Source organism: Oncorhynchus tshawytscha, linkage group LG03, assembly GCF_018296145.1.
Source record: "Oncorhynchus tshawytscha isolate Ot180627B linkage group LG03, Otsh_v2.0, whole genome shotgun sequence".
Lineage (NCBI taxonomy): Eukaryota > Metazoa > Chordata > Actinopteri > Salmoniformes > Salmonidae > Oncorhynchus > Oncorhynchus tshawytscha.
The window spans coordinates 64,405,380-64,423,914 of NC_056431.1; the positions used below are offsets into that span (position 1 = coordinate 64,405,380).

Sequence of the window (18,535 nt, forward strand, 5' to 3'; positions counted from 1 at the left end):
GATATAAGACAATAGATAGGAGGTAATACATGATAGATAATAGACAGGAGGTAATACATGATAGACAATAGACAGGAGGTAATACATGATAGATAATAGACAGGAGGTAATACATGATAGATAAAGGACAATAGACAGGAGGTAATACATGATAGACAATAGACAGGAGGTAATACATGATAGATAATAGACAGGAGGTAATACATGATAGACAATAGACAGGAGGTAATACATGATAGACAATAGACAGGAGGTAATACATGATAGACAATAGATAGGAGGTAATACATGATAGATAATAGACAGGAGGTAATACATGATAGACAATAGACAGGAGGTAATACATGATAGACAATAGACAGGAGGTAATACATGATAGACAATAGATAGGAGGTAATACATGATAGATAATAGACAGGAGGTAATACATGATAGACAATAGACAGGAGGTAATACATGATAGATAATAGACAGGAGGTAATACATGATAGACAATAGACAGGAGGTAATACATGATAGATAATAGACAGGAGGTAATACATGATAGACAATAGACAGGAGGTAATACATGATAGACAATAGACAGGAGGTAATACATGATAGATAATAGACAGGAGGTAATACATGATAGACAATAGACAGGAGGTAATACATGATAGACAATAGACAGGATGTAATAAATTATAGATAATAGACAGGAGGTAATACATGATAGACAATAGACAGGAGGTAATACATGATAGACAATAGACAGGAGGTAATACATGATAGATAATAGACAGGAGGTAATACATGATAGATAATAGATAGGAGGTAATACATGATAGATAAAAGACAATAGACAGGAGGTAATAAATTATAGATAATAGACAGGATGTAATACATGATAGATAAAAGACAATAGACAGGAGGTAATAAATGATAGATAAAAGACAATAGACAGGAGGCAATACATGATAGATAATAGACAGGATGTAATACATGATAGATAAAAGACAATAGATAGGAGGTAATAAATGATAGATAAAAGACAATAGACAGGATGTAATAAATTATAGATAATAGATAGGAGGTAATACATGATAGATAATAGACAGGATGTAATACATGATAGATATAAGACAATAGATAGGAGGTAATACATGATAGATAATAGACAGGAGGTAATACATGATAGACAATAGACAGGAGGTAATACATGATAGACAATAGACAGGAGGTAATACATGATAGATAATAGACAGGAGGTAATACATGATAGACAATAGACAGGAGGTAATACATGATAGACAATAGACAGGAGGTAATACATGATAGACAATAGATAGGAGGTAATACATGATAGATAATAGACAGGAGGTAATACATGATAGACAATAGACAGGAGGTAATACATGATAGACAATAGACAGGAGGTAATACATGATAGACAATAGATAGGAGGTAATACATGATAGATAATAGACAGGAGGTAATACATGATAGACAATAGACAGGAGGTAATACATGATAGATAATAGACAGGAGGTAATACATGATAGACAATAGACAGGAGGTAATACATGATAGATAATAGACAGGAGGTAATACATGATAGACAATAGACAGGAGGTAATACATGATAGACAATAGACAGGAGGTAATACATGATAGATAATAGACAGGAGGTAATACATGATAGACAATAGACAGGAGGTAATACATGATAGACAATAGACAGGAGGTAATACATGATAGACAATAGATAGGAGGTAATACATGATAGATAATAGACAGGAGGTAATACATGATAGATAATAGACAGGAGGTAATACATGATAGATATAAGACAGGAGGTATTACATGATAGACAATAGACAGGAGGTAATACATGATAGATAATAGGCAGGAGGTAATAAATGATAGATAATAGGCAGGAGGTAATACATGACAGATAAAAGATAATAGACAGGAGGTAATAAATGATAGATAATAGGCAGGAGGTAATACATGATAGATAATAGACAGGAGGTAATACATGATAGATAATAGACAGGAGGTATTACATGATAGACAATAGACAGGAGGTAATACATGATAGATAATAGGCAGGAGGTAATAAATGATAGATAATAGACAGGAGGTAATACATGATAGATAATAGACAGGAGGTAATAAATTATAGATAATAGACAGGAGGTAATAAATGATAGATAAAAGACAATAGACAGGAGGTAATAAATGATAGATAAAAGACAATAGACAGGAGGCAATACATGATAGATAATAGACAGGATGTAATACATGATAGATAAAAGACAATAGATAGGAGGTAATAAATGATAGATAAAAGACAATAGACAGGATGTAATAAATTATAGATAATAGATAGGAGGTAATACATGATAGATAATAGACAGGATGTAATACATGATAGATATAAGACAATAGATAGGAGGTAATACATGATAGATAATAGACAGGAGGTAATACATGATAGACAATAGACAGGAGGTAATACATGATAGACAATAGACAGGAGGTAATACATGATAGATAATAGACAGGAGGTAATACATGATAGACAATAGACAGGAGGTAATACATGATAGACAATAGACAGGAGGTAATACATGATAGACAATAGATAGGAGGTAATACATGATAGATAATAGACAGGAGGTAATACATGATAGACAATAGACAGGAGGTAATACATGATAGACAATAGACAGGAGGTAATACATGATAGACAATAGATAGGAGGTAATACATGATAGATAATAGACAGGAGGTAATACATGATAGACAATAGACAGGAGGTAATACATGATAGATAATAGACAGGAGGTAATACATGATAGACAATAGACAGGAGGTAATACATGATAGATAATAGACAGGAGGTAATACATGATAGACAATAGACAGGAGGTAATACATGATAGACAATAGACAGGAGGTAATACATGATAGATAATAGACAGGAGGTAATACATGATAGACAATAGACAGGAGGTAATACATGATAGACAATAGACAGGAGGTAATACATGATAGACAATAGATAGGAGGTAATACATGATAGATAATAGACAGGAGGTAATACATGATAGATAATAGACAGGAGGTAATACATGATAGATATAAGACAGGAGGTATTACATGATAGACAATAGACAGGAGGTAATACATGATAGATAATAGGCAGGAGGTAATAAATGATAGATAATAGGCAGGAGGTAATACATGACAGATAAAAGATAATAGACAGGAGGTAATAAATGATAGATAATAGGCAGGAGGTAATACATGATAGATAATAGACAGGAGGTAATACATGATAGATAATAGACAGGAGGTATTACATGATAGACAATAGACAGGAGGTAATACATGATAGATAATAGGCAGGAGGTAATAAATGATAGATAATAGGCAGGAGGTAATACATGACAGATAAAAGATAATAGACAGGAGGTAATAAATGATAGATAATAGGCAGGAGGTAATACATGGTAGATAAAAGGCAAGAGGTATTTCAGGAGGTATTAAATGAAAAATAGGAGGTAATAAAGGAGGTAATGAATGATAGATAAAAGACAATAGACAGGAGGTAATACATGATAGATAATAGGCAGGAGGTATTACATGATAGATAATAGACAGGAGTTAATAAATGATAGATAAAAGTCAATAGGCAGGAGGTATTACATGATAGATAAAAGATAACAGACAGGAGGTAATAAATGATAGATAATAGGCAGGAGGTAATACATGGTAGATAATAGGCAGGAGGTATTACATGATAGATAAAAGATAATAGACAGGAGGTAATACATGGTAGATACTAGGCAGGAGCTAATACATGATAGATAAAAGGCAGGAGGTAATAAAGGAGGTATTAAATGAAAAATAGAAGGTAATAAAGGAGGTAATAAATGATAGATAAAAGACAATAGACAGGAGGTAATACATGATAGATAATAGACAGGAGGTAATACATGATAGACAATAGACAGGAGGTAATACATGATAGATAATTGACAGGAGTTAATAAATGATAGATAAAAGACAATAGACAGGAGGTAATACATGATAGATAAAAGACAATAGACAGGAGGTAATACATGATAGACAATAGACAGGAGTAATATATAATAGATACAAGACAATAGACAGGAGTTAATACATGATAAAAGACACTAGATAGGAGTAATATATGATAGATAACACATGATTTGATCCAGAAGCTGAGTGGGATTCCAGTATTACAGTGAAAGGGTGGAAGTGACAGAGTACTCTCCTCTCCTCCACTGCAATGCTGTTTCCTCCCTCAGGTACTCTGTCTATCCCATCTCTCCACTTCTGTCTTTCATAGTGGCTTCACTGACTGATGGCTTTCTCTCGTGTGTGTGTGTGTGTGTGTATATTTTTAACTTAATTTTTTTAATATTATTTTTTTCAGGTTCAATGGAAGATGAGGGTCACATCAAGTCAAACTCCTCCAGCTCATCGTCTCTGCACAGACATATGGACAGACATCACACCCAGGTAAACACACACACAATCTCCTCCTTACTGTGCTGATGGTTAGAGTAGCCCTGTCCCTCTGTTGTGTAAACTCGTTTCGATCAGGTTGCCCAACATCCCCTTTTTAAACACAGAAGTCTTTTCAGGGTTTTCTCTCTGTGAATATGCTGCCATTTTAGCTCTGCTCCTTTTATTTTGGCGGGTGACACACACACTCGGGATTTGTGTTTGGCATGCTCCTCTGTTTTGGGTGTTGTTGTGTTTTCAGTAGGACTAACAGTGCTGGTATTGAGCCTTTCATTTCAATTGTGACGTGAGCTTCTCCTAGTTCACAAGACACTCAATGCTTGTGGTCTATGGTTACAGGATTGGATTTAATGCCCCCCACACACCTATACACACACTCACACACAGAGATGGATCAAGCAGAAACCATGAATCGTCTTGACAGACCGAGAGTACATCTCTGTTGATAAACACACACACCTGCGCTCTGAGCTTTAATAATTCAAACAGGGCATGAAATATTCACCAGGACAGAATCACTCTTTCTCCTAGAGACGCAACACCAATAACACCTCGGCAGCAAACGAGATAAAAGCCTACACCCTGATACCAGATCCTGGACAAACTCTCTCCTCTACCACCATAACTCTCCCTAACCATTTCTCTCAACCTGGACTGAGGGGTAGACGTAACATAGTAAATGTAAATCTGGTACACTCCATTTAGTATGATATGTTACGTTTCGTATGGTATGTATTAATTTGTGGATGTCCATCATTCATTTCATATGATATGTTATGAATTACAATTCGCATGATACATTATGAATTGCAATTCGTACAATATGTTATGAATTTGCTAAACATGTAATATGTTACAATTCCAATTTATTGTGGCTAGTGTTAGCTAGGTGGTTAGGTGGATAATGCTAACTTTAGCTAGGTGGCTAACGTTAGCTAGGTTAGGGGTTAGAGTTAGGAGAAGGCTTAGCTAACATGCTAAATAGTTGCAAAATACAGTGCCTTGCAAAAGTATTCAACCCCCTTGGTGTTTTTCCTATTTTGTTGCATTACAACCTGTAATTTAAATGGATTTTTATTTAGATTTCATGTAATGGACATACATTAAATAGTCCAAATTGGTGAAGTAAAAAAAAAAAAAAAAAAGTTGTTTAAAATATTATTTTTTTAAATTAAGAACTGAAAAGGGGTGCGTGCATATGTATTCCAAATCAAATCAAAGTTTATTTGTCACGTGCACCGAATACAACAGGTGTAAACCTTGCAGTGAAATGCTTACTGTGTGTGTGTGTGTGTGTGTGTGTGTGTGTGTGTGTGTGTGTGTGTGTGTGTGTGTGTGTGTGTGTGTGTGTGTGTGTGTGTGTGTGTGTGTGTGTGTGTGTGTGTGTGTGTGTGTGTGTGTAGGTAAGTAAAGAAATAAAACAACAGTAAAAAGACATTTGAAAAAGGAGTAGCAAGGCTATATACAGCACCTGTTAGTCAGGCTTATAGAGGTAGTATGTACATGTAGGTATCGTTAAAGTGACTGTGCATATATGATGAACAGAGAGTAGCAGAAGCGTAAAAGAGGGGTTGGCGGGTGGGTGGCGGGACACAATGCACATAGCCCGGTTAGCCAATGTGCGGGAGCACTGGTTGGTCTGGCCAATTTAGGTAGTATGTACATGAATGTATAGTTAAAGTGACTATCCATATAAGATAAACATAGAGTAGCAGCAGCGTAAAACAGGGGTTGGGGGGGACACAATGCAAATAGTCTGGGTAACCATTTGGTTAACTGTTCGGGAGTCTTATGGCTTGGAGAAACTGTGGAGAAGCCTTTTTGTCCTAGACTTGGCACTCCGGTACCGCTTGCCATGAGGTAGTAGAGAGAACAGTCTATGACTGGGGTGGCCGAGGTCTTTGACAATTTTTATGGCCTTCCTATGACACCGCCTGGTGTAGAGGTCAGGATGCTCTTGATGTTGCAGCTATAGAACCTTTTGAGGATCAAATCAAATCAAATGTATTTATATAGCCTTTCGTACATCAGCTGATATCTCAAAGTGCTGTACAGAAACCCAGCCTAAAACCCCAAACGGCAAGCAATGCAGGTGTAGAAGCACGGATCTCAGGACCCATGCCAAATATTTTTAGTTTCCTGAGGGGGAATAGGCTTTGTCGTGCCCTCTTCACTACTGTCTTGGTGTGTTTGGACCAATCTAGTTTGTTGTTGATGTGGACACCAAGGAATTTGAAGCTCTCAACCTGCTGCACTACAGCCCCGTCGATGAGAATGGGGACGTGCTCGGTGCTCCTTTTCCAATAGTCCACAATCATCTCTTTAGTCTTGGTTACATTGAGGGATAGGTTGTTATTCTGGCACGACCCGGCCATGTCTCTGACCTCCTCCCTATAGGCTGTCTCATCGTTGTCGGTGATCAGGCCTACCACTGTTGTGTCGTCAGCAAACTTAGTGATGGTGTTGGAGTCGTGCCTGGCCATGCAGTCGTGGGTGAACAGGGAGTATAGGAGGGGACTGAGCACGCACCCCTGGGGAGCTCCAGTGTTGAGGATCAGCGTGGCAGATGTCTTGCTACCTACCCTCACCACCTGGGGGCGGCCTGTCAGGAAGTCCAGGATCCAGTTGCAGAGGGAGGTGTTTAGTCCCAGGATCCTTAGCTTGGTGATGAGCTTTGAGGGTACTATGGTGTTGAACGCTGAGCTGTAGTCAATGAACAACATTCTCACATAGGTGCTCCTTTTGTTTAGGTGGGAAAGGGCAGTGTGGAGTGCAATACAGATTGCATCATCTGTGGATCTGTTTGGGCGGTATGCAAATTGGAGTGGGTCTAGGGTTTCTGGGATAATGGTGTTGATGTGAGCCATTACCAGCCTTTCAAAGCGCTTCATGGCTACGAACGTGAGTGCTACGGGTCTGTAGTCATTTAGGCAGGTTGCCTTTGTGTTCTTGGGCACAGGGACTATCGTGGTCTGCTTGAAGCATGTTGGTATTACAGACTCAATCAGGGACATGTTGAAAATGTCAGTGAAGACACCTGCCAGTTGGTCAGCACATGCCCGGAGCACAACATCCTGGTAATCTGTCTGGCAGCCTTGTGTATGTTGACCTGTTTAAAGGTCTTACTCATGTCGGCTATGGAGAGCGTGATCACACAGTCATCCGGAACAGCTGATGCTCTCATGCATGCCTCAGTGTTGCTTGCCTCGAATCGAGCATAGAAGTGATTTAGCTCGTCTGGTAGGCTCGTGTCACTGGGCAGCTCGCGGCTGTGCTTCCCTTTGTAGTCTATAATAGTTTGCAAGCTCTGCCACATCCAGACGAGCGTTGGAGCCGGTTTAGTATGATTCAATCTTAGCCCTGTATTGACGCTTTGCCTGTTTGATGGTTCGTCGCAGGGCAGAGTGGGATTTCTTGTAAGCTTCCGGGTTAGAGTCCTGCACCTTGAAAGCGGCAGCTCTACCCTTTAGCTCAGTGCGAATGTTGCCTGTAATCCATGGCTTCTGGTTGAGGTATGTACGTACAGTCACTGTGGGGACGACGTCCTCAATACACTTATTGATAAAGCCAGTGACTGATGTGGTGTATTCCTCAATGTCATCGGAAGAATCCCGGAATATGTTCCAGTCTGTGATAGCAAAGCAGTCCTGTAGTTTAACTTTCTGTTTTATGTAACCATACCAAACGTAATATATCATACCAATTTGAGAGTCCCAGATTTATGTTTACTATGTTACGTCTACTCTATGAGAACAGGCTGTTTCTCTAAACCAACACACACACACACACACACCACCACAAACTAGTGGAGGACCCATGTCAAGGCTAAGAGATGTTGATGACCATGTAAACCAGAGTTTTCCTGGTCTGGATACATGTTTAGCAAATATTCCTGGCTCCACATAACCCTCAGCTCTGTAACTGTCCTCTTCCATTGACTTCTCCCATAGCCACTGTCAAATCCATTGGCTGGTGTAGAGCAGGCCTCAAGTCATAATGACAACAGGAACATATTAATTTAATAGTATGGTCAAAGCAGGAATCAGGACAGGATATTTGCTCTTTTGTCTGATTTCCTTTGACATTACCCGTCTCAAACTGTCCTGGTCAGAAGATTACAGGATGCATCCGCTCCTCATTGATCCACATTGTTAAAACACAATTAAAATCCTTCTACATAATTATTGATTGGATCTGATAGGGATTGAGATGTGAGTCAAGACGAGGTGCATGTAGCAATGAAGCGAACAAGAACTTCCTAGCGGCATTCTGACCGGCTCAGGGCACAGTATTCCCATTAGATTCCCATGAACGCTGAGGAGGTACATGGTGTTCCCGTTCCCTGGGTTAGCTAATGGAGAATCCATGCTATATCCATTACAGAGACATACACAGAGCTAATGTTCCTGAAAAGGCCGGAATGCCCCCTGTCTTGTGTAAGAGAGGGTTGTGAGTTTTGTCTGGCTGAGACACACAGAGGCGATCACGGAGTAGGAGCTTCTTAGTGTGTAGTGTAAAATGCTGATGTTCCAGCACATTCTGACAGGTCTAGCTATTCTTACTCTGGCTTACAACAGCCCCTGACAGAGTAGCACTCTCTAGACAGGTTCATTCTGAACCAGTCCTCTCTTTCACTTTCTATAAAGATGTGCTCTCTCCTTCTCCAAATGTTTAACTTGTCTATCTGACATGGTATAATGTGGAGAAGGCATTCCCTTTTGTTTGACTGTGCCAGCGATGGCATATCTTAGGCTACAGAATCCACTGAAGCATTCCATGACACCGACATTTAATATTCAAAGAATACGGTATGCATTCAGCATATGTCAGGTTTCATACAGTGCTTATTGCTCAAACTGTATGTCCTTAATGGTTCTTTGACCCCATTGACTCTGGAGTGTATTTGTATATCTCTCTCTCTCTCTTTCTCTCCCTCTCTTTATCATCTTCCAGAGGGGTCATCTCAACTTCTCACCCTTCGGTGCAGGGGCTGCGCTCTAAGGCAGGGGGCGCTGGGAGCACCCCTCACGTTTAGGGACGAGGTGAGTGTCGTCATCCGTATCGTACCCTACCTCGCTGCTCTCCCTTCCTCTCCTTTCAGCACTTCCTCTTCCTGTTGTATCCTTCTTGTATCCTGTCACCCTGCTCCCAAGTAAAGTTGCCCGTAACCACAGATCTAGGATCAGATTATCATCCCTGTAACCCTAACCTTAACCATTAGGAGGGGATATGCGAGTATAAGGGGCAACCTCATCCTACTCTGTTCCACTCATTGCTCAAAAAGGAAACTGCAGTTCTGGGTTTGACTCTGAGCTTGACTCTCTGGTCTGACATTCAGCTAGGTTGTGTGTCAAACTCATTCCACAGAGGGCCGAGTGTCTGCAGGTTTTTGCTCCTCCCTTGGACTTGATTGATGAATGAAGTTCACTGGTTAGTAAGATACTCCCTCACCTGGTTGTCTACATCTTAATTCAAAGGAAAATCCAAAAGCCAGCAGACTCTAGAGCCTCCATGGAATGAGTTTGACACCGGGGGGGGGGGGTGGTAGTGATCCCCAGTTAAACCCCTAACACTCAGTCACTTATGTTGAGCTGAAAGGATTGTACAGGTTTACGCAAACCTCCACCAAGCCTATAGGAGGGAAAGCTAAACCAATTACTGTATTGTTCATTCCACAAAATGCCAACGGAGGACGTTATAAGTTATGTTTTAGGGCATGAATTGGAGAAGGAAGTGTGTATAGTCAGGTGGGAAGATGAGTTAGGTAGTGAAGGTCACACATGCAGAGTAGAGAAGTGTGTATAGTCAGGTGGGAAGATGAGTTAGGTAGTGAAGGTCACACATGCAGAGTAGAGAAGTGTGTATAGTCAGGTGGAAAGATGAGTTAGGTAGTGAAGGTCACACATGCAGAGTAGAGAAGTGTGTATAGTCAGGTGGAAAGATGAGTTAGAGTTAGGTAGTGAAGGTCACACATGCAGAGTAGAGAAGTGTGCATAGAAATGGTCCGTAGTGACTAAAGTGTATAGGGAAAATCAGGCCAGTGAGAGAGTTAATGGTATAAATACTCAGAGTTGGTGAGGTGGAGATAAATACCTAACGTTAAGGAAAGTTTACATGAGGTAGCATGTCAGTGAGTGGTTCTATCCTATAGAGCAGCTCAGTGAGAGGTGGCGGAGTTAAAACTTCTTACGGCTGGGGGTTCCGCTCGACAACATTCCGCTGAAAATATTTTTTAGAAATATGTAACTCTCATACATTCACAAGTGCAATACACCAAGTTAAAGGTAAACTTCTTGTTAATCTACCCATCGTGTCCGATTTCAAAAAGGCTTTAGAGCGAAAGCACACCATATGATTATGTTAGGTCAGAGCCTAGTCACAAACACACACACAGCCATTTTCCAGCCAAAGAGAGGAGTAACAAAAAGCCGAAATAGAGATAAAATGAATCACTAACCTTTGATGATCTTTATCAGATGGCACTCATAGGACTTCATGTTACACAATACATGTATGTTTTGTTCGTTAAAGTTCATATTCATGTCCAAAAATCTAGTTTACATTGGCGCTTTATGGTCAGTAATGTTGTGCCTCGAAAACATCTGGTGAATTTTCAGAGAGCCGAAGAAAATTAACAATAATGACAAATGGTTTGATGAAGAATGCAAAAATCTAAGAAAGAAATTGAGAAACCTGTCCAACCAAAAACATAGAGACCCGGAAAACCTGAGTCTACGCCTTCACTATGGTGAATCACTAAAACAATACAGAAATACACTACGGAAAAAGAAGGAACAGCATGTCAGAAATCAGCTCAATGCAATTGAAGAATCCATAGACTCTAACCACTTCTGGGAAAATTGGAAAACACTAAACAAACAACAACACGAAGAATTATCTATCCAAAATGGAGATGTATGGGTAAACCACTTCTCCAATCTCTTTGGCTCTATAACAAAGAATAAAGAGCAAAAACATATACATGATCAAATACAGATCTTAGAATCAACTATTAAAGACTACCAGAACCCACTGGATTCTCCAATTACCTTGAACGAGTTACAGGACAAAATAAAAACCCTCCAACCCAAAAAGGCCTGTGGTGTTGATGGTATCCTCAATGAAATGATCAAATATACAGACAACAAATTCCAATTGGCTATACTAAAACTCTTTAACATCATACTTAGCTCTGGCATCTTCCCCAATATTTGGAACCAAGGACTGATCACCCCAATCCACAAAAGTGGAGACAAATTTGACCCCAATAACTACCGTGGAATATGTGTCAACAGTAACCTTGGGAAAATCCTCTGCATTATTATTAACAGCAGACTCGTACATTTCCTCAATGAAAACAATGTACTGAGCAAATGTCAAATTGGCTTTTTACCAAATTACCGTACAACAGACCATGTATTCACCCTGCACACCCTAATTGACAATCAAACAAACCAAAACAAAGGCAAAGTCTTCTCATGCTTTGTTGATTTCAAAAAAGCCTTCGACTCAATCTGGCATGAGGGTCTGCTATACAAACTGATGGAAAGTGGTGTTGGGGGTAAAACATACGACATTATAAAATCCATGTACACAAACAACAAGTGTGCGGTTAAAATTGGCAAAAAACACACACATTTCTTCACACAGGGTCGTGGGGTTAGACAGGGATGCAGCTTAAGCCCCACCCTCTTCAACATATATATCAACGAATTGGCGAGGGCACTAGAAAAGTCTGCAGCACCCGGCCTCCCCCTGCTAGAATCCAAGTCAAATATCTGCTGTTTGCTGATGATCTGGTGCTTCTGTCACCAACCAAGGAGGGCCTACAGCAGCACCTAGATCTTATGCACAGATTCTGTCAGACCTGGGCCCTGACAGTAAATCTCAGTAAGACCAAAATAATGGTGTTCCAAAAAGGTCCAGTCACCAGGACCACAAATACAAATTCCATCTAGACACTGTTGCCCTAGAGCACACAAAAACTATACATACCTTGGCCTAAACATCAGCACCACAGGTAACTTCCACAAAGCTGTGAACGATCTGAGAGACAAGGCAAGAAGGGCATTCTATGCCATCAAAAGAAACATAAATTTCAACATACCAATTAGGATCTGGCTAAAAATACTTGAATCAGTCATAGAGCCCATTGCCCTTTATGGTTGTGAGGTCTGGGGTCCGCTCACCAACCAAGACTTCACAAAATGGGACAAACACCAAATTGAGACTCTGCACGCAGAATTCTGCAAAAATATCCTCCGTGTACAACGTAGAACACCAAATAATGCATGCAGAGCAGAATTAGGCCGATACCCACTAATTATCAAAATCCAGAAAAGAGCTGTTAAATTCTACAACCACCTAAAAGGAAGCGATTCACAAACCTTCCATAACAAAGCCATCACCTACAGAGAGATGAACCTGGAGAAGAGTCCCCTAAGCAAGCTGGTCCTGGGGCTCTGTTCACAAACACAAACACACACTACAGAGCCCCAGGACAGCAGCACAATTAGACCCAACCAAATTATGAGAAAACAAAAAGATAACTACTTAACACATTGGAAAGAATTAACAAAAAAACAGAGCAAACTAGAATGCTATTTGGCCCTACACAGAGAGTACACAGCGGCAGAATACCTGACCACTGTGACTGACCCAAAATTAAGGAAAGCCTTGACTATGTACAGACTCAGTGAGCATAGCCTTGCTATTGAGAAAGGCCGCCGTAGGCAGACATGGCTCTCAAGAGAAGACAGGCTATGTGCTCACTGCCCACAAAATGAGGTGGAAACTGAGCTGCACTTCCTAACCTCCTGCCCAATGTATGACCATATTAGAGAGACATATTTCCCTCAGATTACACAGATCCACAAAGAATTTGAAAACAAATCCAATTTTGAAAAACTCCCATATCTACTGGGTGAAATTCCACAGTGTGCCATCACAGCAGCAAGATTTGTGACCTGTTGCCACGAGAAAAGGGCAACCAGTGAAGAACAAACACCATTGTAAATACAACCCATATTTATGCTTATTTATTTTATCTTGTGTCCTTTAGCCATTTGTACATTGTTAGAACACTGTATATATATATAATATGACATTTGTAATGTCTTTACTGTTTTGAAACTTCTGTATGTGTAATGTTTACTGTTAATTTTTGTTGTTTTTCACTTTATATATTCACTTTGTATGTTGTCTACCTCACTTGCTTTGGCAATGTTAACACATGTTTCCCATGCCAATAAAGCCCTTGAATTGAATTGAATTGAGCCACATCAATTTACAGAAATACTCATAATAAACTTTGATAAAAGCTACACAACTATTATGCACAGACTTATAGATATACTTCTCTTTAATGCAACCACTGTGTCAGATTTCAAAAAAGCTTTACGGAAAAAGCAAACCATGCAATAATCTGATTACGGAGCTCAAACACAAAAACAAGCTATGCAGATTCCCCGCCATGTTGTGGAGTCAGTAAAAGTCAGAAATAGCATTATAAATATTCACTTACCTTTGATGATCTTCATCAGAATGCATTCCCAGGAATCCCAGTTCCACAATGAATGTTTGTTTTGTTCAATAAAGTCCATAATGGTGAACAAATCCAAACTCACAAGGCGCGGGCAAGTCCAGGCGAAATTTCAGACGAAAAGTTTAAAAAGTCATATCACAGTTCGTAGAAACATGTCAAATGAAGTATAGAATCAATCTTTAGGATATTTTTAACATAAATCTTCAGTAATGTTCCAACTGGAGAATTCCGTTGTCTTTAGAATTGCAATGGAACGCAGTTTGCTCTCACGTGTGCGCGCGTGATCAGCTCTTGGCACTCTGGCAGGCCTCTGGTTGAATCAGCTCTCATTTGCCCCCACTTCACAGTAGAACCCTCAAATAACGTTCTAAAGACTGTTGACATCTAGCCGAAGCCTTAGGAAGTGCAATATGACCCCATAGACACTATATATTTGATAGGCAATGAGTTGAAATACTACAAATCTCAGATTTCCCACTTCCTGGTTGGATTTTTCTCAGGTTTTCACCTGCCATATGAGTTCTGTTTTACTCACAGACATCATTCAAACAGTTTTAGAAACGTTAGAGTGGTTTCTATCCAATACCACTAATAATATGCATATATTATATAGTACAACTTGAGTAGCAGTAGGTTTACTCTGGGCAAGCTTTTCATCAGAATGTGAAAATGCTGCCCCCTATCCCAAACAGGTTTTAATCATCTAAGTGTGTAAACCAATATGCTGTATGGATCATTGAAGTGACCCCTTGGCTAACCCTTGTATAAGTAGCCTAGGGAGCGAGGAAAGGTGGGCTCTGCGTCCACATAATCATCACCTCAGTAAATATGTGGACAGGCCCCACTCAAAGATGGACATTTTTGGAGAACGTTAATCGCATATTTGAAGAACGTTAATCGCATGTTTGGAGAAGGTTAATAGCATGTTTGGAGAATTTTAATCACGTTTGAGTGCAGTCCTTGGTTCTCAGCTTCTCTGTCGGACATCCTTGGCTGAGGGATGCCCTTGGAGGTTGTTCTTGCACCACACACACACATGCTATGCATGCAACACACACACACAACACACAGACACACACAAGCACACACACACACACACACTCATTCACAAAAGTGTGCTAAAGGTGGGTGTAAATTCTTCTCCATGTCAATAATCTTCTCAAACGAAAGACAGATGCAGTTTTTTCTCCATTCAGATGATGTGGATGCTACGCTACAGGACAGTCCCTACAGTCCCTGTGCCCAAGGAAGAGAAGGTAACCTTTCTAAATGATTACCTCCCCGTAGCACTCACATCAGTAGCCATGAAGTGCTTTGAAAGGCTGGTCATGGCTCACATCAACAGCATCCTCCCGGATACCCTAGACTCACTCCAATTCGTATACCGCCCCAACAGATCCACAGATGACACAATCTCAATCGCACTTCACACTGCCCTTTCCCACTTGGACAAAAGGAACACCTATGAGAGAATACTGTTCATTGATTACAGCTCAGCGTTCAACACCATAGTGCCCATGAAGCTCATCACTAAGCTAAGGATCTTGGGACTAAACACCTCCGTCTGAAACTGGATCCTGGACTTTTGACGGGCCGCCCCCAGGTGGTAAGAGTAGGCAACAACACGTCTGCCATGCTGATCCTCAACACTGGGGCCCCTCAGGGGTATGTACTTGGTCCCCTCCTGTAGTCCCTGTTCACCAACAACTGCGTGGCCAAACACGACTCCAACACCATTATTAAGTTTGCTGATGACACAACAGTGGTAGGCCTGACCACTGACAACAATGAGACAGCCTATAGGAAGGAGGTCAGAGGACTGGCAGTGTGGTGCCAGGACAACAACATCTCCCTCAATGTGAGCAAGACAAAGGACCTGATCGTGGACTACAGGAAAGGCAGGCCGAACAGGCCCCTATTAACATCAACAGGGCTGTAGTGGAGCGGGTTGGTGTCCACATCACCAACCATCTATCATGGTCCAAACACACCAAGAGAGTCGTGAAGAGGGCACAACAAAACATTTTCCCCCTCAGGAGACTGAAAAGATTTGTCATAGGTCCCCAGATCCTCAAAAAGTTATATAGCTGCACCATCGAAGAGCATCTTGACCGGATGCATCACCGTCTGGTATGACAACTGCTCGGAATCTGACCGTAAGGCACTACAGAGGCTAGTGTGTACGGCCCAGTACATCACTGGGGCCAAGTTTCCTGCCATCCAGGACCTATATAATAGGCAGTGTCAGAGGAAAGCCCATAAAATTGTCAGAGACTCCAGTCACCCAAGTCATAGACTGTTTTCTCTGCTACCGCACGGCAAACGGTACCGGAGCGCCAAGTCTAGGACCAATAGGCTCCTTAACAGCTTCTACCGCCAAGCCATAAGACTGCTGAACAATTAATCAAATGTCCTCCAGACTATTACATTGACCCCTCTTCTTGAACTGTGGGTCAGACGTTTACATACACTCAATTAGTATTTGGTAGCATTGCCTTTAAATTGTTTAACTTGGGTCAACCGTTTCGGGTAGCCTTCCCACAAGTTTCCCACAATAAGTTGGGTGAACTTTGGCCCATTCCTCCTAACAGAGCTGGTGTAACTGAGTCAAGTTTGGAAGCCTCCTTTCTCGCACACACTTTTTCAGTTCTGCCCACAAATTTTCTATAGGATTGAGGTCAGGGCTTTGTGATGACCACTCCTATACCTTTACTTTGTTGTCCTTCAGCCATTTTGCCACAACTTTGGAAGTATGGTTTGGGTCATTGTCCATTTGGAAGACCCATGTGTGACCGAGCTGTCAAGACTGATGTCTTGAGATGTTGCTTAGTTAGTATATCCACATAATTTTCCTCCCTCATGATGCCATCTATTTTGCGAAGAGCACCACAGTCCCTCCTGCAGCAAATGACCCCCACAACATGATGCTGCCACCCCTGTGCTTCACAGTTGGGATGATGTTCTTTGGCTTTCAAGCCTCCCCTTTCTTCCTCCAAACATAACGATGGTCATTATGGCCAAACAGTTCTATTTTTGTTTCATCAGACCAGAGGACATTTCTTCATGTGCAGTTGCAAACCGTAGTCTGGCTTTTTTATGGCTGTTTTGGAACAGTGGCTGCTTCCTTGCTGAGCGGCCTTTCAGGTTATGTCGATATAGAACTTGTTTTACTGTGGATATAGATACTTTTTTTGTACCTGTTTTCTCCAGCATCTTCACAAGGTCCTTTACTGTTTTTCTCAATTTTTTTGCACTTTCGCACCAAAGTACATTCATCTCTAGGAGACAGAACGCGTCTCTTTCCTGAGTGGTAAGATGGCTGCGTGGTCCCATAATGGTGAACAATGGTGTTTATACTTGCGTACTATTGTTTGTACAGATGAACATGGTACCTTCAGGCGTTTGGAAATTGCTCCCAAGGATGAAGCAGACTTGTGTTTTTCTTAGGTCTTAGGCTGTTCTTAGGCTGATTTCTTTTGATTTTCCCATGATGTCAAGCAAACGAGACACTGAGTTTGAAGGTAGGCCTTGAAATACATCCACAGGTACACCTCCAATTGACTCAAATGATGTCAATTAGCCTCAGAAGCTTCTAAAGCCATGATATCCTTTTCTGGAATTTTCCAAGCTGTGTAAAGGCACAGTCTACTTAGTGTATGTAAACTTCTGACCCACTGGAATTGTGATACAGTGAATTATAAGTGAAATAGTCTGTCTGTAAACAATTGTTGGAATAATTCCTTGTGTCATGTGTAACAGTATAACTTTAGACTGTCACCTCGCCCATACCCGGGCACGAACCAGGGACCCTCTGCACACATCAACAACAGTCACCCACGAAGCATCTTCACCCATCGCTCCACAAAAGCCGCGGCCCTTGCAGAGCAAGGGGAACTACTACTTCAAGGTCTCAGAGCAAGTGACGTCACTGATTGAAACGCTATTTAGCGCGCACCGCTAACTAAGCTAGCCGTTTCACATCCGTTACACTTGCACAAAGTAGATGTCCTAACCGACTTGCCAAAACTATAGTTTGTTCACAAGAAATTTGTGGAGTGGTTGAAAAACGAGTTTTAATGACGCCAACCTAAGTGTAAGTAAACTTTCGACTTCAACTGTGTCTATCCTGTAACCATGGCGCCCATCCCACTTTCTCTCTGTGTGGGATTCATCAACAGCTTAATTTTCTTATATCTTATTTTAATGTGTATCTTTGACTATGATTAAAACAATTGTTGAAGGGATCTGCGTAGATTATTTCATTCTAAAAAATGACGTGTAATTACAATATTTCTGAATGTGAAATGGAGATCTTTGACCTGTATTTCCCTGTCTCTTCAAAAACCCTTGATTTCTGTATCAGGATATGAAAAAAAATAGTTTGATGATGCAAATGAGCGCAACGACAGATGTAGGGCGACTTTGGAAAAATACGTCAGGGTTAAGAATTGA

The 18,535-nt window shown here is 40.7% G+C and overlaps 1 protein-coding gene across 1 annotated transcript in view; it reads left to right on the plus strand.

The window, feature by feature from the left end:
• Positions 1–18,535, plus strand: part of LOC112237601 (unconventional myosin-XVI-like) — a 277,352-nt gene that overhangs the window by 249,191 nt on the left and 9,626 nt on the right. Inside the window, 2 exon segments of the mRNA XM_042319826.1 lie at positions 4,448–4,533; positions 9,493–9,581. Of these exon segments, the coding sequence (XP_042175760.1) occupies positions 4,448–4,533; positions 9,493–9,540 (134 nt within the window). The 3' untranslated portion in view covers positions 9,541–9,581.